General features: G+C 38.3%; 1 protein-coding gene across 2 annotated transcripts in view; it reads left to right on the forward strand.

The window, feature by feature from the left end:
* LOC121330957 (N(G),N(G)-dimethylarginine dimethylaminohydrolase 1-like) overlaps nt 1–23,295 on the forward strand; it is a 56,873-nt gene that overhangs the window by 32,752 nt on the left and 826 nt on the right. The window contains exons 2-6 of one of the 2 annotated variants that reach the window (XM_041277969.1): nt 9,537–9,636; nt 11,088–11,161; nt 12,403–12,522; nt 19,864–20,007; nt 22,619–22,867. In XM_041277969.1, the coding sequence (XP_041133903.1) occupies nt 9,537–9,636; nt 11,088–11,161; nt 12,403–12,522; nt 19,864–20,007; nt 22,619–22,705 (525 nt within the window). In that variant the 3' untranslated portion in view covers nt 22,706–22,867. Of the gene's footprint in view, nt 1–9,536; nt 9,637–11,087; nt 11,162–12,402; nt 12,523–19,863; nt 20,008–22,618; nt 22,868–23,295 lie in introns of those variants that run through there. The other variant, XM_041277967.1, reaches the window with a different exon arrangement.

The following is a 23,295-nucleotide window of genomic DNA, read 5'->3' on the forward strand; positions in this document are numbered from 1 at the left end:
CTTTGTTCATCTCCATGTTATCTCTGTGGTACAGGGGCTATGTGTATTGCTCAGATACGCCCCTTTTTTTCGGCTCCTATCAGTCTCACTCGGCCATTGCAAGGTTTTCCTGGCTTTCCGGAGAAAAAACGACTAGAGACCTGTGCTTGTCGTTTTGATGATATCGGACCACAAAGGGAAAATTGTAATGTCGGACCTGGTCCGACACAGGACCACAAAGGGTTAATATGATGATTATTATTGTTGCTCCAGACTTTACTGTGGGAACTTTCAACCTGATAGACAGTCTACAGGGGTCGCTGGTGCGCGTTGAGCCGAGGACACCCTGGTCGACTGAAGTCCCACTCCCCCAGGCGACAGTGGAATAGCCTGGACTCGAACCGGTAACCTTTCAGGCTATAGGGCGCATCCTGCACTCAACGTGAACAATTGATTTTTAACTACCTAAATCTTCCAATACCCTTGGTATGCAGCTGAATGCTGGCTTGCTGGCTTTCACGTGTTTTTGTAAATGCATCACAGTTCCTCATGGCTCTGGGGTTTTCCTGGGAGTTTAATTAGAAATCCCTGGCACCATTTCTGCCTTCCCATTGTTTCTACACACTGCCAACAGGTGGACTGATGAGATAAGCCGCACACAAAGAACTGATTTACACAACAGTTCTTTGTGTGCGGCTAAACTATCTTTAAAAAAACATCACATGATCGAAAATAAAAAATGAAAATGAAGAGCTCTAGTTATAAGGTAAGCTCTGTATTTTTGCTGAGATTTTTGTTGGCAGGACAGATCGTCTCTGTTTTGCAGCAGCTGTCAAAACAGCATGTTGTGTCTGAGCTGGAGACACAACTTCATGTTTAGAATGTTGATACATTGATCAATCTCTTGTGGTATAGCATCAGAACAGTGAAGCCAATGTTGTAGGTAGAGTTGTGCGCATATTCTTTGCCTTTTAAAATGAGAAACCCAGCTGGCAGGCTTATTCTGGTAAACAAGTTTTCCTTATGAATCCCATGAGCACCAGTATAAACCATATCTGCATTCTTCCTGGGTTGCTCCTCCATGGAATTATCTCCCATTCCCATCTAGATTTCAACACATCGCCCTCTGAACACACACACTCTAACTTCTCTGGTATTTAAGTGCAGACATCACCACAGAGTTGGCCAGGAATTTCACTTTACTAGGTTTTCAAATATTGCCAGGTACATATAGTTGAAGCAAAGGTCTTTCCAGATGTGTATTTTGATTTTGTAAAGTGATTACTATAGTTAAAGTAGCTCACATAAGGTTTTATGCTTTATGAAATCATGTTTTTAACAATCTTTATTTTTTATATAGCTCCTTTCATAGTGGATCACCATCACAAAGTGCTTTACAAGATACAAGACTAGGGTGTGTGGACTCTGCATCAACTGCAGAGTCACTTACAACGTCTTAAGGAGGTTAAGTGACTTGCTCAAGGTCACACAGTGAGTCAGTGGCTGAGCTGGGATTTGAACCGGAGACCTGCTGGTTACAAGCCAGTTTCTTTAGCCACTGGACCACACAATCTCCTATAATGTATTTTCTTTAGGGCTACCAGGGCAACTGTAAGTCCACTCGCCAGTTGCCTTACCATAATGGGTCTAAATCTGTGCAACATTATAAATACCCTTTAATATATTTTTGTTGCAGTAGGTTAATGTACCACCTTTGGAATTTACTTTAGGTCATGAAAAATGAGTTATCACATTGGCCTTCGTGGGCAGGAATTAACCACAGAACCACTTAAAACATATAGAACAAATGAAGATGTTACAAACTAGAAGGGTGTCTAAAACAGCTAGTCACACTAGTGTGCGCTCACAAAAGCTCAAAAATTATTTATCGTGTTTTAAAAGAAACTGTTTCATTACAATCTGCAATTGTGTGTGTTTCGTTTCTCCAAACCAGTTTGTACCCACATTCTCTGATCAGTTCAACAAGTTGTTCACAGGATCAGCACCACTGCTGCCCAGATGTGTGACTCTCTTCCTGTTGGGGGAGGGCTGTTAAGAGCCATGTAATTAAACTGGGCAGCAGAAAATGACGTTCATTCCGTTTGAAGTAGCAGGGATAGAGCTTTAGTTCAAAAAGCCAACAGTGGGAAAAGCAGACTGTTAAATCAAGAAAGAGTGTAAGGGAGAAATAACTGCTAACTAGGGGCAGAGGAAGTTGCGATTTAATGCAAAACCTGATTTAAGATATACAATTGACTTCATCATCATCCACTAGTTCACAAATAATAACAAGCTGTCATAGAAACAAACATCTGTACAAGAAAACATTTACAAACGGGTACAGCAGACCTGGGGTCAGTCATAATTACAATTACAGCAGCATTGTTTGCTATAATTGTAATTGCAGTGTTATTTTGTCAATTACAATGAGTTACAGTTATTCTGCAGTAATTACAATTATAATTACAATTGCACGAAAAAGTCGCATAACTAGCTACAAATATTAGCATGCTTACTCTGTCTATTCTACAAAGCAGTAATCACAAATACAGAAACATACCATAAGAACTTTTTTCAAACAAACAGGTTCACTAAAAGTGGTTGAAAATACGAGAAGAATGTTCGCTCAATGTAAAACCCAACGTGGAACTGTGAATGATTAAGCTTGGAAAGGTGTGGAATTGAACAGGAATTGATCAGTTATCTAGTAATTACAATTACGCAGGTGTGCCAAGGTTTAGTTACAATGACATTACACAATGCAATGAATTACACAATTGCAGTTGTAATTGAGCCCAGGTCTGGGGTACAGTATGGGCACTGCAAGGCTGCACGGATTGCGAGGATTGCTGTCAGTAGTCGGGCTCCTTGTGATGTTTTTGCAGTTCAGCAGTGCACCACTGTCCCCATGGGGTTCCTCTTGAATTATAGCAGGAAAGGGTTCTGGGAGATTTAAGCCGAGAGAGAGTAAGAATGTTGTTGTTATTTGATATGAGCACATTTGTTGTTTGTTATTTTGCTAACCCCCGGGAATATAGTGAAAGCACCTTTCAATCTGTTCATCTTGAGAACTGCCCATTCAATTGTGATTAAGCTTGCTGTGGGCATTCCTAAATTCTTCAGCATTCATCCAGGTAACCAACTGTTTTTTTTTTTTGTTTGTTTATTTGTTTGTTTTTTCAGAATCTAGGTCATGGTCATCTCGTTTTGCATGAGTTAGGACCTCTGGTTAGTCTAATTTAAGGATATGTTTAGAATGGAATTTTCTGAAACTTTGCATGGACACTTAATTGACTGTTTACATTTTTGGAGCAGCTTGACTGTTTAGGATGAAACTGTCCATAAGCAATAAAATAGGAGTTTACCCCACATGATGTGAAGAGATGTAGCACCCTATACCAAAAAGAAGCTTGCCTTTTTAAAATCAAAGACAACACAGTTACAACATTAGCATCCACACAGCTGTTAAGAATACATCTTTACTGTAGCTTCTCTGAAGTATTGAAAGTCATCATTGTAGGTTAGCACAGTGTCACAAGTTGGGTTTGCTGTAGCAACCTCTCATCGATTGTAGAGAAAGCTATTTGTATGAACAAACAGTTCAATAGATGGTTTATGACAGTTAATCATCCCCCAAGGAGGATACGTGTCCCAGCCCATAAGAATATAGTGGAAACATCTGTATGAGGGTATGTCATACTTTGGTTTTTAGTGTCCATCATACTTTAGTTTTTAAGTGTCTGTCCTACTTGGATTTCTACTCACAATTATCTGTTTATCGTGCTGTGATAAACTTAGGTATTTTGTCGAGTTTCAGACTCTGGAGATAAAGGAAGGCACTTGTGTGTAAAACATGCTGTTACTGTACACTTACAGTACATTTATACATACATCATATGGATAGAGATCATTGGGATCTGTTTTTTCACAGATGTTCGTAGTTCTGATTTTTGTTTTTTAGAGATAGTGCTACTCTTGGTATTAATGTACTGTACAGATTCCCCTTGCCAGATGACTTTTTGTAAGAATATATCTTGATAGTACTGTAATCTAACACTGTAAAAGGCATTGAACGATGTGACTGGGTGGCCTGTTTATTTATTTTTGTACCAAGGTATTTTTGTTGACTCCATTAACCTTTCCTACTTTCCTTTGTGTGTGTGTGTGTGTGTGTGTTTGTGATATGCATGAGAAATGAATTCTTGCTTACCCTTTCCCCCATATCCCCGTTCTTGGAGAACAATATTAGCAAAGAGAAAATATCATAAAAAATGTTTGTGTTGTTCATACCGGTGTGTAAAAGAATCCTTGTTGCTAGTAGTAACTGGTAAGCTGTGTATAAAAGATGGCTGCCAGAGACATCTCATAAAGATGGCTGATAGTGCTGACCGTTAAAGGTATTAGCTGACACTTAAAAGTGTTGTGGTCTTGTGGTCTTATATAAATTGGATTACATATGTATATGTGTATGGTTAACCTTTTTTGTGTGAATTTGGCCAAAATAATTTTTGAGGATGATAATGAAGCATTTTTGTGTTTGTGTGTGTTGTTCTTTTTAAAAGAAATTGAGAGTTGTATCTTTAAATGAGAGTTGCCTTATGGGAAATTTATTCTATATATAAGGGCCTGAGAATGCTCAGGGTTTAATTAAGCCCTAACCTTGAAGGTGAATGCTGGAGAGACATGGCATATTTCTTTCTGTAGTGTGTGTGTTTTTTATTTATTTTTTTGCTTTTGTTTCCTTTAAATACATTTTTTGCACTTTGATTCTGGTGTTTTTATCATCCTTTTGACAAGTTGAACCCAGTCACTCAGCCCAGTGACATAGGTCTACAGTTTAACACCTGAACAGCACATGTTATTCAGGATGGGTTACACTTCCACTTCGTGCAGTGTATTTAAGCATGACCACATTAAATGGATAATATCGAAGTAATACAGTTTTGCGGTGATCCTGCAGTTTATGCAGAAGTGAAAGGTAGATAAAGTCCATTTCACTTGGGCTCAGCTTTGAGAACGTAATTGGGTGGTAAAGCAGCATTACCAGGTAAACTTTGGCTGAGCTTAGTTTACCAGGTATTCTTCTTGTGTGGATTCAGCTTGCATGTGATTTTTTTTGTTTCAGCCATCGCCTCCAGGTGACAATTTAAAACTCACAATGTAAAGCACATCTGTGGCCTCAATATGGATCTTATACATGTCTAATTTCAAAGTACATCTGGTACACCAGAGTGCATCATGAACGCACCCACGCCTGCAACACAAGTGAATGGAAGAAGGAGATACATCAGTGGGGGCAGATTGGTTCAGGAGGACAGGTCAATGGTTACACACTGGTGTACCAGCAGTACTGAGAGATGTTACTGAAACCACAAGACGGTACAGACTTCTGGGCTGTAAAAAGTCAAAAGTAACCTACGTAAAGAAGCAGACATGATAAACAAAGTGATTCCAAAAAAAAACAAGAAGATCACAGAAGTCAAGTTAACTGTGATATTTCAGACATGTTTCAAAGTTCTTTAAGAGTTACTATGATGCAGTTAAGGATTTTTTAAAAGGGGGCAGGTGTAGTATTACATGACTCAGCTATTATAATTGAGTTTATTTCTTAAAGGAATGCAGAAAGTATGTTCCCCTCCAAGCTATAGCAACATTAAACCACTTTATATACTAAAATAGTGTAATTAAATGATTGAGACAGCTCTGCTCTAAACTAAATGCATGGTTTCACTTGGATCATGTCTGCACGGAGGGGATAGCTTTAGTTACATTGAATTCCATACAGAAAGCAGAGTGGCAGCCACATTGTGCTCTCTGCAAGTGAAACCTGATAACCCTTTGTTGAGGCAGTGGAATGTGACTGTGTGGCTTGGGTTGGATGCTTTATCTCTGAGTTTTTTTTTTTTTTAGCAATTTGATGCAATATTATTCATTCAGGGTTATATAAAAGCCTTAGTTAGATTGCCTGTTCTGCTTGCTTTCCCATCTATTCAGGAATGAACAAAATGTGAGGCTGGCTTTCAACAGGATTCATGAATTTTGAATGCTTTTCAGATTCAAGATGGGACACACAGCGTGTGGTCAGTGTAAGACAAGTATCTGGCAGCCAGTGCAGGTATTATGGGATATTGGGTGTCTCGGAGATAATGAATGCTTTGCTTATCCAGGTGCATTCTTGGCCCATGGTGCATGTCCAGACAAAATAGAGTGTGTTTCTCAGTCCAAAATGTAACAATTGATCATTTTGTAATTGTATGCAGAAAGTATTCAGAAAGGTTCTTTCTCAGCATGCTTGTGCAAGAATTGCATTTCATGTCGTAGTCTTTATCAGTGTAAGTCTGTGCCGGTATTTCATGACTGGTCTTATTATTATACCTGTAGACTTTTCAAAAGCTGGTTTCCAAACTGATTAGTTTGCAATTTTCCATGTCATTAGAAGCGTTAAAGTCTAACACCAGCTTTTAACCTTTTAGTAAAGATATCTACACAATATATCCTACGCTGATGTATTGCCATTTCCCATTTCAATAGAATAAATGAAAGTGACATGGGCCCATTTAGATGATTCAGTATTCCTCACTCATGTATTTGACCCCCATTGCTCCACACAGCTGCAACTCACATATTGACTCAAGATGACTAAAGATCAATGGGCAACCTCAGTTTTTCTAATCCATAACCTCTTTTCAACCGACTCACCTAATAAGCAGCAGATGTTGCCATTCTACTGGCTTCTGGAGGTGAGAGTTAAGCCCGGCCTGATTGGTAAATGATCATAAGGGTCCTCCTGACCCTGTATTCCTGCAGTTGATTGTGGATCTTGCCCTGACAGTGATAAGTTCTGGCTCTGTTCACCTGACATAATAATAATAATAATAATAATAATAATAATAATAATAATAATAATAATAATAATAATAATAATATAGCGCCTTTCATATTGGACAACCATCACAAAGCGCTTTACAAGATACAAGACTAGGGTGTGTGAACTATGCATCAGCTCCAGAGTCACTACAAAAACGTCTCACCCGAAAGATGGAGCACAAGGAGGTTAAGTGACTTGCTCAGGGTCACACAATGAGACATGTGGGTCTCATCAGAATTTCCTAATCAGCTTTATCCAAGGGAACAATTTTACATAAAGTATAGCAAGTTTATCAAATATGTGTTGAAAATCTTGTTCTGGACAACCAAAAAAATATTTCCTAGGGATGAGTCACAGTAGAGGTAGTAGCAGGCTTGGTAGGTCTTTTTCCCCCCCAGACAACTTTTTAACTGCAGTGTAAAGAAAAAAAAAATACTACCTTTTCCAGCAAAGAAGCTGTATATATTCTTGAAAGGATAATAAAATGTGTTTGTTTGCAAGTGAACCACAATTCACATCTCTTGTAAGTGAAACAGGTGTGAAAGTGCCTTAAATGACACATACTAGCCTGAGGTCCATTGGTTAATAGAGGGTATTGTATCTTACAGGTTAGGATATGACAGGTTCTGCTGTACTTAATGAAGCAATGGCCTATTTACTTTTTCAGCTTTTTGTGTAGTAAGTCTAGATATGTGTACATTGGTGCTTCCTGTTAGCCATTCAAGTGCTTTAAAAATTGCCTTGCTGATTGGAGCAGTATTGCACTCCATACAGTACTTCCAACTGCACAACCGTGCGTGTCTCTGGATTCACAGTTCATAACCAGATTTAACAGATAAATGTATACATTAAACCCAATGTCTTTTTTGGCAAATTGATTATGTAAATATATGACAGGGACAGTTTACCTCCAGTGGAAAACTGCAATGGCTATTCCCATCACACCAGTCATTGTTTTTAAAGGGTCAGAAAACTTGAACCTTGATGGTATGGACCATTTGCATTGCATGATGTCATTGGAGATCCCGTGATAATAATGTAACTGTTGCTAATCCAGAAGATTAATCTGAAGACGGAACCTGTGAAAGCAAAGGGCCCTGCATTCCGCATGGTGGGGACAGGGCACTGGTTTGCGTTGACTGAGGAGACGCTTGTGATTGTGCTTTAGGAACAAAAGCGCTTCCCTCCCCCTAAATATTCGATTTCCATTCGAATTGTACCAGGTAGATAGTGTTACGGAAAGCACTTTCATTAATGAAGAAGACGTTTCTATTGTAAGCTGTTGTGATAGAGTATGTGAAGGGTAAGCCTGAAGTTCTTCACACAGGTGCTGTTATCTGTCATCGTGCCAGAGAGCAGAACTGGGGCCAAGGACACAGTAGTCTTCCATCTCAGCCTTCCAGAGCAGCAGTTTTTATCTCTCCCATTTCATTAACACGGGAGAGACAGCTTTACAGGAGTAGAGGCTTTTCTATCTGGGTGAAAACATATTATTTCTGTTTGGCAAAAACAGCGGATGACCTGAATGAATTCATGGCCTTGCTCGTTGTGTTGAAAAGAAACAGAGGTCTGCAAGTAACTGAGTGACAGAAATCCCAGCAGCAGCTCTTCAAATGTGTATCTTTACTCACCCTCTCTTTAAATGTCTCTTTTAAATGCATTAGATCCCTGACTCTGGTGTTCAAACAGTCTGTTTGGGAAAAGCAGGGAGTCATCCTCGGAATGAGCTGAAATGTTTTATCTTGTGTCAGTGAAAGTACTGCATTACCTAATGTTGAATTAATTTTCCTAAGGCTTCAGGAAAGCCAAACGTAGATTTATAATATCCTCTGCAGAGCTCTGAAAGGCATTGAGGGAGATTGAGTGGGGTAAGGATGGAGAGCTTTGTCATGAAAATGTGTCTTCAACACTTGAAGTTTCTTTTATATTTGTTGGTTGTTTTGTATTTCTTTAACCTCCACTGGTCTTACCATGGAGCCAAAAGGTAACACTATGTAACACAATTTTTGTTCCTGGGTAGTAAGTGTTATTTCCTAATTGCTTATGCCTCAAAAGTATAGAAAATGCTGTTATTCCCCACAAACTTTGCTTTTGTGACCAGGACAGTGATATTTCAGAATATCACTATTTCCAATAGGAAAATGGGCAAATATGTGTCTTTTCATTCACATAAAGTCAGAAAAAAACAACATATGAATCCAAATTAACATGTATTTATACTAAAGTAATACAAAGATGACTGCAAAAGATTTAGAAGTGAGTTGTTTTTCAAGATTTACAATTATACTGTATTTACAATACCAACGTATAAAATAATATACTGTAACATATACAAAAGTTGTGCCTTACTTAGCAAGATTAGCATATTGACTGGTTAAGTGTTATCCTAGAACTGGACCTGTTTCCTAATGAGGTCAGATATTGAATTCTGTTCCCTTGATCATATGTAAATACTAACAAGGTACAGCCAACATCCATTGCTATCAATTCTAATGTGACTAGTTTCTGACAGGTGGTATTGTGTTTATATGAAGCCGCTGTACTGTAGGTCATATTAATTAAAGTCTGCAAGTCACTCAATATCTCTAATGACCTCTGATGAAGGGCTGCATGAGGGTCCCCCGTTTTTTTTGCTTTGGTGTAGTTATCTGTCTGTGTTTCACAATCTTGAAATGTCTTGTTGTTACAGACTGAAGCAGTGAGAAAAGCCCTGAAAAACCTTGGCCTCAATATAGTGGATATCGCTGATGATACCGCCACCCTGGACGGCGGAGATGTGCTGTTCACAGGTGAGTACTGCTTTTAATCGTGCCACTTCTTTTTTTTTACAGAACATTTCAAATCATTCTACTCAAAACTGTGTCCTCTTTATATGCCAGTCTTTCAGTTCGTCAGCCACCTAAATGAGGACAGAACCTTCATGAATTAGATGTTCTGTCTATCCAATCTATTCAAATAGAATAGGGGTAGTGATTGTGGGTATTTTAACACTCCCTTCTACACAGACTCCTCCCTTGGCAGTCAAAACCTGTAATAATGACCCATAATCCAAACCACAATATTATAATAAAATGCATGCCAATAGAAGCTGAAGAAACCAAACGTCACTGTCAGTCTCATATCGGTGAGTAAAAGCCTTCACAGCTGTCTCATACCTTGTTTCTACCGCCTTTCTCAGGTATAGCTCAGCTGGCCGGGAATATATGCAAATACGCAAAGATGAACAAAGACGAACAAACATTTGTGGCTGTTTTTATTTTCAGTCTTTGCACAGCTGTCAGTAGTTTTATTAATGAGGTTTCGTCACGCAATAAGAGAAAGGCTGTGTTCAACAGTTTGCCTCTTTGGCACACACCTGTCGATTTTGACGTACTTCCCTACAGCAGTTTAGCCATGTTGGGTGAGATGAGGTATGAAACTGTACTGCCTTGACGCACAGCTATACCTCTGCTAAGCCTTGCCCAGACCATCCATTCCGGCTATACCTGCAGAAAAGCAGAGGAAACGAGGCATAGAACATTAAACTATGACCAGGAATTTTTATTACAGAACAGGGTCCAGTCCCAACTGGTTCAAATTAACCAGAATCTGCTGTATTTAAAAAAGAAAAAAAAAGCAAATTCATGTTCGCATCAGCTCTTGACTGCACTGTGATTGGTCCTGGCTATCCTAAGGGTGTCTGTCTGCTCTTTTTTTATGTTTTTGGAATGGCTGTAAAGGCCAGCCTAAAGAGATTTCTATTATAATTTATAGGGAGCTGGTAGTCCTAGAATCTCATTGCCCAATGTTTGGTACCTCCACATGTTTCATTACTCTGTGGTGAGGAAAGGTTTTCCTCTGGGACAGTGCTAAGTTTTACTGTTCCACAGATGTATTAGTCATCTGGGTTACTGTGCAGAGCTGTTTTTTTTTTTAATTAAAAATGTTTTTAAAAAAAACCTGCATACGAGTTGATTGTTAGGTTGTGTTTTAAAATAATTAATTCATAGCACAGTATGTGGAACTTGTTATTGCACATACATAATTAACTTCTAGTCATAAAGATGTATTGACTGCTTTAATGAACTGCAAACTGGTACGCTAAATTAAAGCACTAACAAGTTTCCTCATAGGTTTAGTTTACTGATGTCTGACTCACAGTATAATAGCAACTGAATCTCTTCTATTTTAATTGTTGAGCCATTACTTTCTCTGCCAATTCATACATGGTCATCTGGTAGTTATTTTTATTTTAATGTAGGTAGAGAATTCTTTGTGGGCTTGTCGAAAAGGACAAATCAGCGAGGTGCAGAGATTCTTGCGGATACTTTCAAGGTCAGTGACAACATTTCAATGACCCAACCTGCAATACAGGCACCACATCTTTTGTGCATAATGCACAGTACTGGCACAAATTATGGAAACAACAAATGATTCACAGCAAGCCTAGGGGTGAGGATTGTACTGTCCATTTTACCTCTGAAATCTTGTACTTGCTAAATATCTTGGTATCCCAGAAAAGATAACTGGGGTTGGGGAGTTTGTTGCCAGATAACTTAACTCAGGCTACTTGCTCACTAATTATCTTCCTATCCCTGAATAGATAATTGCCTCATTTCTAAATATATACTCAGGATTTTAATGAGCAATCCATCTCACAAGTTTAGTGTTACCCTAAGTATAAGATTAATTTACTAAAAATGCTGAATGACTGGGAGGGGCATTTGTTCTTTATCTTACCCAAAAAAGGATTTTCCTGTGTGGTGACTCTGCCAAGACAATGCAACATTGTCCTTGACAGTCCTTAGCCAGTAACATATTTTCGAGGGTAAAATTAAGAGAAAATGTCATACCCAATTATTCCTCATTGGTAGTAAGTGGATCTTATTTGGGATACAACACTTGTGGGAGAGAACTTTCAGTTAAAATCTCTTGCATATTTTTAAAGAAGAGACGGTTTTCTATTCCAAGATATTTAGTGAGAAAGTAGTCTGAGTGAAGTTTTCCGGCAACGCATATTCCATTTTCAGTTGTACATCTTGCCTAGAAAAATGAGACCATTTCAGTGCACCATTCTACTTGACGTGTCTTGCTCATTAAAATATATAGCATATTTAAGGGGATGATTATTTATTCAGGGATGCCAATAAAGGGTCTGAGTGAGGAAAAATGGATATATGCATTATTAATCATCATATACTGCTGCCAAAACCTTGTATTGTCAATGTATGTATTATTGAAGGCCCAGCTAATGTATGTAGTAATTGTGATTTGGAAAGAAGTGCACATTACAGTATGTTCTGTTTAGTTATTACACATGCGCTCTTCTCATGATTTTGACATTTTTTAATACAGCTTCCAGCATTCACTTGCTGCACTAAAAAAAGCTTGCAAAGAAATTGCAGTGACACTTTGTTGTTACAGTAAATGGATATAAATCATTTTTTTAATTTCTAAACACAAAATGTATTATCTTTTTTTGTATAACATCTATGCTTCAGTCTGTCTGTTTTGTAGTACAACAGCTTAGTGAAAATGTTTTGTAGTTTCTTTATTTTATCTTGTTTTGGTTTCAGGACTATGCTGTCTCAACAGTCCCTGTCTGTGACAATTTGCATCTGAAGAGTTTTTGTAGCATGGCTGGCCCAGGACTGATCGCTATTGGCTCCAGTGAACCTGCGCAGAAAGTCCTGAAGGTACAGGATTCTAACAATTCTGATTAACAAACATGCCAGTTGAATTATTTTCTAAACCAGCACTCATGAATATGATGTTATTGCTTTTTACACACTAGCAGAATGACGTTTGAATGTCAAAATGTTAAACAGTTTATTATGTTTTGTTCAGTATGTAGCCTTTATGATTAGCTAAAGCCGCCTGACCTGAATAATATATTAGGGCTGGGTATTTACAGTGTGCTGGCACTGCTTCAGGTTTTGCATATTTCATGCATATAATTCAAAAATTTGTCAATTTTTAGGATATACCAGCTCTAGGCAGCTCTACATGGAATATGCGAGGTGAAGAATTTGAATTGTGTTGTGCTTACAGCCATACTGTGGTATGCTAACCCCTCCCACTCAGCAGAGTTAATACAAAAGGGGCAGGAAACCCTATTCATTGAAAAATACAAAACATTTGTGTGGTCCTCGAGTCCAGGCTATTCCATTATTGACCATGGACGGGAGTTCCCAAGGGGCAGCGCAAAATTGTCTGAGCGCCACCCGGGTGGGGAGGGCTTAGGTCGGCCAGGGTGTCCTCAGCTCCTCGCACACTAGCGACCCCTGTAGACTGGCTGGGCACCTGCGGGCCTGCTTGTAAGTTGCCTGGAGCTGCATGGTCGTCCGATGCTGTAGCTCTGAGGCGGCAACATGGCGAGCCTGCAAAGTGAAAAGAAGCTGACACGTTTGAGGATGCATGTGTCTGTCTTCGTCTCTCCCGAGTCAGTGCAGGGGTGGCAGCGTTGAGTCGGGTTGAAATAAAAAATAATTAGGATTTCCAAATTGGGGAGAAAATGAGAACAAATAATTGCTGATTTCAAATTTAAAAAAAATAAAATAAAAATAGAAAGTTGTTACATTTGTTCCAGGTGGTATTTCTTTCTGATGTATTTGTTACATTCACTAGATGCAGAAAGTTGCAAGATAACATGTTAATGGTTACACACTGGTGTACCAGCTGTACTTCGACATTTTTCAGAGACCACAGAAGGCTTTTAACTTCTGAGATTTAAAAAAACTCACCAAGATGTGAGGACTGAAACAGAAAATGGCATACAAAGTAATTCTGTACAGGAAGAATAACACATTAGGTAAAATAACTGATGTTTCACACTTGTACCAAGTCCCTCTTTAAGAGACACTATTGAAAAATAAGGAAGGTGTTATGGATCAATGAAAATACGATTGCGTTGAGCTGCAAGGATCTTAACCTAGTATAATTATTTCAAATCTTAGTATCATGTATTGCTTGGTAGTGCTTGGGTTATACAGAAGCACGCAAAGATTTGCAAACTACTGGCAGGGGTTGGCTAGTATCCAAGTTTGGACCTGGTTGTGAATCAGTAAAGTACCTGATGGGAAACCAATCAAACCAGGTATGCCTCCAAAGTTGACAGTTCATGCCCTGTGAGACTACTGGAATGGGATAAGCTATAGAATTACAGCTGATAAAAGAGGACAAAATAAATACATTTTGTTCTGTAGATATTTGTCCAACTTTTTAAAGGCAGAAGTGAAGTCACTCACTCATAAAATAAATACAGTATTTTTTCAAATTGTGAAAAAATAAATCCCTGTGATGATGGCGTCTTTTGATCTTGACAATGACATCACTCTGGTCATTTAGGTAGCTCAATAATGCACATAGCATTAGACTGATTAGACTTGCTGTTACTAAAGTACAAATACCTGCTGTGTTACTCATACCAGACAGGCCTCCCGCTGGTATAGAAATCTGATAAGTTTCAATGAAACAATAAAGAATGGCCTAATAAAAAGTGAGAACAGCTGGATATTGATGATGATGGCAATCATGTGGTTGTTTTTATTTAAGTTGGTAACAGTCCATGTCAGAGGCCAGAAAACTCACCATTCACATTCTAAAAAACAGCCTGTAAGCATTAATAACAAACTGGGATCACCATACGCTGATTGTAGTGTCTGTAGCACCATGTGGAAAACAAGGAAAAAAGGAACAAAAACGACTTTATCAGAAATACAATGTGCATTCCATTTAATCATTGACCTTTCATAGCAAAGACTTACGGATTGGAGAATTTCCAAGATTACATTTGGTTTGGCAAATCCTGCCGATCTCTAGAAATTCAGGTTATGTTTGCTTTATGTATGCAATTCCTGTAATAATAAAGTAATACACTGATGGGAGAACTATTTCATTCAGGTCTTTCCGTTCTTGCTGTGTAAACAAGTAAGGTGTTTTCCACTGTTTCAATACCAGAACTCAAGTTTTTTTTTTTTTTTTATAAAAGAAGACGCAGTATGAAAAAAACAATTTTCAAGAGACTGGACAATAATTGGTTGAAATCTCCTTCTGAAGTGGCATGTTATACAGTTTGAATAATCTAATGTTACCAAGAACTTCACAGTACACTTTACTAGTATCCTAGGATTACATTTTAAATATCCGTCTGGTGGTGCCAAATAACACAACAACTGCTGTCATTGTTATTTGGTATTTTTTAAAGGATTTGAATGTAACCCTAGGTGTAATTTCACTGTATACAGTGTGTATCTGATACAAGAGATGATGAACTGTCGGCTGGCTCTTTTAATATTTGCATGCGTTTAGGTGGCATACTTTTTGTATTCTTCTCCGTTCTAAAACAAAAAAACGTTTTTAAATGTCCTTCAGATACCCTTCTGAAAAAATGTCATCACACATGCAACAATGGCTAAGGTCACTGTGGGTCTTGTGAACTGCTGTCTGCCACAAGCAGGTAGTGTGTTTCTGAATCTTTGCTGCCCCTGAGGGTAATGAGGTAATAAGCAAGAAAAGAGGCAGCCCTCGCTGTCGGTAAAAAGCTGTCCCTGCAGGGAATGAACTGCACGATAGCAATGCAAGTTTGTGTAAGAAGTGCCCAGGGGAAAATGAATCAGAATCATGTAGCCTTTCAGTCATGGCATTTTATAATCGTCATGTTTTTGTTTATATTTCCAAAGAAAGCCAGTGTACAGTAAGTAGAGGGCGTTCTCGGAAAAGGGACTGTTTATAGCAGTGGTATGCCTTAGTGTATATTGGGTTTGACCCAGGCTACCATTGCACAGTTCGTGCCAATAGTTTGTCAGTTATCCTGTAATTAACCAGTCATGGTGACAACACGTGCTTGACAGGAAAAATCATGAATGACAGACTGTTGTCTATAAAGGTGTCCAAGCACCCTACAAGGATGTGGCAGTCAATGCAAACATCTGGGAAGCCATTGGAGCAACAAATGGACAGGCAGGTCAGTATTTTATACATCGTTCCTGATAAGCATCCTTCCTGTAGCCTATTTAGTAAACGCTAAACATAAATTGCTTTTTTTTTTAATCATTTCTGTAGTTCACTACTATTGTTACTAAATAACTGACAGAGACGGTAAAAAGATATTTGTTATCACTTTAGTGATAGTAGGCTACTAGCTGTCAGCAATGTACGTTTTCTTTGCCAAGTTAATCGCTTATTTCATACACCTTCATACAGATGACAGAAAAACAACTTTGATAAACTTTGATGATACTTATTTTGTAGATTATATGGGGGGCATTGCAGCTACGACCAGAAGATTTGCATCATCCTATAGAATTAACTAATTTTGCTTCATAAAGTCGAATGAACCCTGCTGAATAATGTTACGTTGACATACCGAATCACATACCTCTTTGTAGTTTTTCATATACTTAATGAAAAACTGACAAATTGAAAAATTTGGCATTTTGAAATCTAACATGAAATACTGTACTACTATTATGACTTCCGATAGACTACATGATTAAAAGTTAAATTATATTAAAAGAAACATTTAAAAAGAATGTCTCAATCCTAACATTGTATGTGATGCAAAACTTTTGGCCATAGCTATACATTATATGAAAAACTACAAATACATAGCCTACTTTGTGGTACTGCCAACTACCATTACATTTGTTCCACCCTTTAGTCTTCAATATCAGACTAATGAAAATCCCAAGATGCTGATGGGTATATCCTAATATATAGAACGTTCATTTTGGGCTTGCCAGGACTAAGGTGGTGTATTTAATCAAATACGGCTTTGAAAATATTACTAATGTATTGAAATAGAAACGTACATGATGGAAGTGCAAAACCAAACAATCGAGCTTATCTAATGCTTGCTGTGCAATACTATGTATAGTCCGATGAATTGACAGCGTCTGCCTGAAATCCCCTCTCAAAGAATAGTTGCAGGGGTGAAGATCAGTATAATTCTCATGTTATCCCTGCAAAAACTTGGAATGGTCTGTCTAAGTGCATGACTCAGCTCTTAGAAAAAGTATTTTGTGGCGCACTTACCGATAATTACAGTGCATCTCACAGGCTTGCAGTGTTCTTGGATCAGATACAGTATAGGCAGCTAAATTAGTATTGCATTAATCAGACTAGCTAGCTGATTGCTATTAACTTTGATGGATTCACTGGATGGTAACGTAAGAAAGAAGGATGGAATACATCTTCTGTGTTTGTGAAACTGTCACACCCTCCCACTTTTAAATCACACACTGTAAAGTTGGTGTCATCTCTGGTTTGTAGAAAGAAAGCAGAAAAGTAATAAAGTTTTGAAAAGGAGGGCTAGGTCGGCAAGGGTGTCCTCGGCTCACCTGTGGTCTGGCCAGGCGACTGCAGGCTTGCCTGTAAGCAGCTCAGAGCTGTGTTGTCCTCCGAGGCTGTAGCTTTGTGGTGGCTGCATGGTGAGTCTGCAGTGTGTAAAGATACGGGCGGCTAACGGCACACGCTTCGGAGGACAGCGTGTGTTCGTCTTCGCCCTTCCCGAGTCTAAAAATAATTGGACACGACTAAATTGGGGAGAAAATTATAATAAAAAAATAAATAAATTGCCGATAACTAAATTTGTTATAGAAAATAAAATAAAATAAATACTGTGTTTCTACTTTTTATTTGTTGTTGCAAACTTTTAGGGCTAGATTCTCCAAATTGTCATGAGCACAATTTTTTCCTGAATGGAAACCCCCCCCCCCAATTTAAACAAATGAAACTAATAAGAAATGACTTAATCATTCAAGACCCTGAATTAAAAGTGTTATGGGTTTATTTCTGGGTTTGGAACTTTATTGGGTGTATTTTTTATTTAGGTGCATCAGAAAATATTTCCAAATAAAAGCTTTTTTGAATGTAAGCTTTTCTGTATTTGTATTATTTCTAATAGTGCACTAGTTAGTTTTTCATGGTAACTGCAGTATTTGATGTTTACAGTGTTAAACAGAAGTGCAATACTAATACTGCTATAGAAGTTGTAAAAAGCAGATGTTAAGTTTGAAAACCCAGATTTATAAAATGTAGGTTTTAGTGTAGCGCGCCCTCCTACCACGGAGAGGCATCAGGGCTTGTAAATACTAGTTCAACAAGTTGAGCTGATTTAAGCTTCAGTTTAAAGCTTAAATAATTTTTTGGGTATACGGAAATTCTAGTTTTACAATTGTAGTAATAATAATAATAATAATAATAATAATAATAATAATAATAATAATAATAGTAAAAAAATTACTATCAGAATCCGTATCTGGTACTTAATCATATGGAGTCGGCCCAGAAGATCAGTCTGTGCATCCCTGTGTTCTATATATTAGGACCACTATGCCATTTGTCTTGCCTTTGCTGGAGATGCTGTGTTCTGCTAGGGCTTACACACATAATGCTATCTCAATGGCATTTTTCTGTATGGCTATTCATTAAGCTGTACCGCACTTTGAAATGCTTTAATTGATCTGCCAAGGCTCCAATATGGCATTTAAGGATGTTTGTTTTTCATATGGAGAAAAAGCAGTCACTAAAACCCCACTGTCTTGCTGAGGCTGGAGTAGCAGCAGAATCATACATACAGTGTCTGCAGTCTCTTGGTGTCACTTAACTCGGTGTCAGGGTTCAGTTTGTCTTCCTCGTTGGTGGGGTCAGACACTTCTCCAGTACAATATTAGTAAATTGCAGTAATCAACTGAGGTCATTACCGATTAGACTAACAGTGCAAGACCTTAGTAATCTGGCTTTTATCTTTGATTGCCATCACTACTGTATCTCTCTAGCCCTTGAGGTCACCCTGACATCACCAGGCAGCTTGAAGCTCCTGTTAAGCATGTCTGCACGCACTGGGATATTGTGTGCCTCTGTGGAACATACACTACTGGTTTCATAGACCCTCAGGAGCACTGATCTTTGACAATGAAAGCTAATATTGAACCTAGCGGACAGAGATTGAATCACAGACACCCTTTGTGCCTACCTGTTTTTGTAGTGTTCTGGAAAGGGTGGGTTGGGACAGGATTATTCTCTGTTTATACGAGTGCCACTGCCCAGTGTGGTTATAAGAAGTCTAGTGACTCGGTGCAGCTCTGTACAGCAGTCTGCTGGGTTGAGAGGCTTGATGGCACACCGTGATAACTCACATGTGTTCCATGCAATTACTTTCCTATTTCCTGGCTTCCAGCAAGGTCACTCCTATTTTCCTCCTGTCTAAAAAACATATATATATTGAAAAGAATAATAGTCCCAGACTGCAATGAATTAAAGCAATTTATATATGCTAAATCATGATCTACGATACCACACACTGGCACCTGTCAGAACCTTTGTAATAAAGAGAAAGTACTTTGGTATATGAAAGTCTTCCTTCATAGCGCAGCTTTAATAAAATTCGAAGCAAAAATTACTTGCTGTTTGCCAGACATGAAAAGCCTCTTGTAAGACAACAGATTCATCCTATTCATCATAACCAAGCTCACACTGTGTTTTTATTGTTTGAAGTTGATAGTGTACAAGTAGTTGACTGTACAAGTTGACATCACTTAATTGAAATGTACCAGTTAATTAAACTGTCTAATTGATATTGCATCTTTAATTGGTAAGAATGCAGATATTTTAGTAAAAGATACAGTAATTGGATATCACAATGGGAAAACAGATAAAGCCTATGAAATGTTGCTTTGTAGGTTTCACATTTTCCTATATTAAAGATGCACCTGTTTTTTTTTTTCAGAGCAATTCATTAACCAGCATTGATCTCTTTATTAATCGTACTTCCACGTTTAATTGGTATGCTTTGTAACCCAGTCCTCCAAAACATACAGGGATGAACACACCCATTGTCAAGACAATGAAAACCAGCGAGTCACAGCAATTTCTGAGATAAGTGTGGACAAGTTGCAGTGGCATTTGGGAGTTGCAATTCAGAATGTTGGCTTATTTTATTCTTTCTAATATGACTTTTTGAGAGTAACATCTATATATTCAGTCAAAATAATTAAGTGTTCAGGTGATATTATGAAAATCCTTTGTTTTGACAGATTATGCAGCAGATGAGCGACCATCGCTATGACAAGTTGACAATACCAGACGACACAGCGGCAAACTGTGTCTATTTAAACATCCCAAACAAAGGCCATGTTGTGCTGCACCGCACACCGGAAGAGTTTCCTGAAAGTGCAAAGGTGAGTGTTTTAGAAGCAGCAGTTCTTAAGGTGTCTTTTTGTTCTGGGTAAGTTTTTTACTTTCTGTAGCCCATTCCCTGCTTCAGAGGGGCTCCTACGCTACACCAGGGTAGACCATCACAAGCACCCATTGACTTCAGAAATGAATACTGAACAGAAATCAAACTGGAGTCTGGTTCTGGCTATTGCTCAACAAATAAATCGCAGCAAAATACTTAGTAAGTTAGACAGCACCAGAAAGTAAGTCAGTAACACTTATTTTTTAAACACACACAAAGTTCTGTAACACTTGTGGTTGGTTATTATTATTATTATTATTATTATTATTATTTATTATTATTATTATTATAATTATTATAAATCCAACAAATTGAGAGCATTCCATTCGGACAGTTTACACATTTGTATATAATATGTGATATTATGAAACAATAATGCTGAATAGTTAGCACCCCGTAGAGTTTGTCCTGGTAGATTTCCATTGTGTTTGCATTATCTCTTGGCCTGAGTTCTGAGAGGACAGGCATCAAGTGATTTATCCTGTAGAGGAATGGGCTTTATGAACTCTTGAAAATTCACTTGAAAAAGTAAATGTGTGCAATGCTAAAATATTCCCAGAACAAGAACGAAGTAGACCCATTAAAGGGTAGCATCTGATAAGTGTACTAAACAGTTTTGATTTATACATTCTGGGGGTGAATTTTAAACAGATGTTTAAGATTACCTTTCTATAATCCACACGTAGGTTCTGTAACTGCTGTTTCGAGAAGTGCGCTGCCTACAAATTGGTCATCAGTGATAACTGGAAACATTGCGTTTGGCTGAGCAGGCAGGCATTTAAATACTAAATAATTTTAGCCTCTGCTTTCCTGACATCTTACGTGGGTTAGTTTTTTAAAGTACTTTTTAAAATATGTTTTGTCATATTAATGTTACTGACTTCAGCTTTGTTTATAGTTAGTGGAATAGTCAGTTTAACAATTTTCAATCTGCAATGCTTAACTGTTAGTGCAGTATTGAGTCATCTTTCTTGTTTCCGGTGCTGGAAATGATTCACTACAAAGTCTTGAGCTTCAGATGACCATACATTCTTAAACCCCTTTCATTGCTATAGCCATACACTCTCATACTTGCCCATATTTTTAAACCTTTGATGGCCAGACTTTCAGCAGATAGTGTGACTGTGAGTTCATCCACAGATCTGTATTCCCATGATAGCAACTTTCTTTGGCCTAACTTGTTCAAGGTACGTCAAGCTCTAGTTGTGCCCAACTGTGTGACTGATTTCACGATCTCCAAGGCAGACAATCCCCCCCCATCCATCATGACTGAAACCCATTCATTCTTAACACAAGTTGAAGAACATCTGGATCTAAACTGTAGTACAGATGGCCAGCATGTTTATAAGTAGTGCAAAGAGCATTGTGCCACAGAACTGCCACTGTATTTTTGTTATCTAAAGCAGCCTTGTGATGTTAGAGTTTGTAATGTGAAACACAGATTAAACTCCCCCTAGCAAAAGCAAATTAAACCAATGTGTACCCCTTAAACTGTGTAGGAACACCAGAGACTTGTTTTGTGCGCACCTATCCCCTGTTCATTGTGCAGTTCACTGTATTGTGTGGCAATCGAGGTATAGTGCACAGAGACTGCCATCTGTGCTGTTACTTGATGTGAGCAGTTATCTAGGTGCCTCAACACATTCGCATCCCAGAAGAGTACTTTTGGGAAATACCAGAAAAGAATGGGCAATCATTTTTTGGGGAAGTATAAAAACAGACCAGATAAAGACAAGATATTTGGTCGTCTAGAAAAAATAATAATCTAAAAACACAGAAAATGGGAATAAACACTGAAGAATCCCCAAAATATGAGCTTTATTCAGTCACAGTATTATGAAGTGATATAGGGCTATTTCTGTAGATCAGTGCAGAAGAAAAAAGTGGCTCTTGAGAAACCTGGCAAAATGGACATATCTAAACACGATTACGCAAAATACTAAGCAACAGGATATTTATTGTTTTTGTTTGTTCTTTGTAACAATTAAGGGTTAAATACATATAGCACTTAACAAAGAATGTTGGGGCTTTGTCATACTATATAGAATTAATAGATTTTAACAGTAACAAGTTTCCAATTGGAAATACAGCCCGCAATATATAAAGCAATAGTATACGATTGATTTAATAGTGTTATAATTGTGGATCAAAAAGTTTCCATTTCCAAGGTTTTTTTCAGTCAAAATGGTGTAATCAGAATGTTATTAAAATAAGAACAGGGCTTTATTACATAACCTAACTGGAATTTCCAAAGCTACAGAGTATGTGGCTATCCTGGAAAAGCAGAGCTAGATTGAAGTGTTCTGGTTTGGAATGGCTGTTGGAAAACACAATAGAAGGGCTGTAAAATGACAATTTGCATTACTAGTTTTGTTTCTAGGGAATTTTTCTTTTTTTTTTTTAAGCCCGTTTTTTTCTCCCAATTTGGAATGCCCAATTATTATTTTTATCCTGGTTCACCGCTGCAACTACCTCGCCGACTCTGGAAACGGCAGCAAACACACATGTCCTCCGAAACATGCCCTGCCAAGCTGTCTTTTTTCACGCTGCAGGTCTACAGCCACAACACAGATCTGAGTGACTTCTACAATAGACCTACAGGCTCCCTATCAGCCACAGGGCTCTCTGGTGCGCGGTGAACTGAGGATTACCCTGCTGACCTGAACCCTCCTCACCCGGCCATGATATCAGTATCATTATAGAAATACTGTATAACCTTGTGACAGAAAGACAATGCTTCTTGGTGATTAAATCTCCTTCTCGACCTGCAAGCGCGCTAAGTAACGGGAACAGAGTACTCTGGACCACTTGGCCTGACACTTCGTTCCGAGGGTTAAAAGTCGGTCATGTAGAAAAGAGACAGAGCTTCGGTACACTAACTCATTGACCCGGAAGGTAAGTGATTCGGCAGCTGCAGAATACAGGAGCAGCTGCAATCGTTTACCAAGGGGTCATGAGTGACAGTATAAATAGGGGTCGAAGCGATGTATCTGTTCCTTCGCTTTGGTTTGTGTTTTTGAACTAAGAAGGACTGTGAGAGACCCCGTAACCCCTGTTTCAGTATCATGAGTGTTTTGTGTGTTTGTCTTTGTGTATTTAGTCTTGTTTGTAAAGCAGTAGACAGCTAACACTATTCCAGAGCTGTCGCTGAGGGCCAGCACTAGACGGAACAACACTGCACTACTGTCACAAAGTAAACTGCATCACAAACCATGAGCACTACTGCACG

Source organism: Polyodon spathula, chromosome 18 (genome assembly GCF_017654505.1).
Source record: "Polyodon spathula isolate WHYD16114869_AA chromosome 18, ASM1765450v1, whole genome shotgun sequence".
NCBI classification, from domain to species: domain Eukaryota; kingdom Metazoa; phylum Chordata; class Actinopteri; order Acipenseriformes; family Polyodontidae; genus Polyodon; species Polyodon spathula.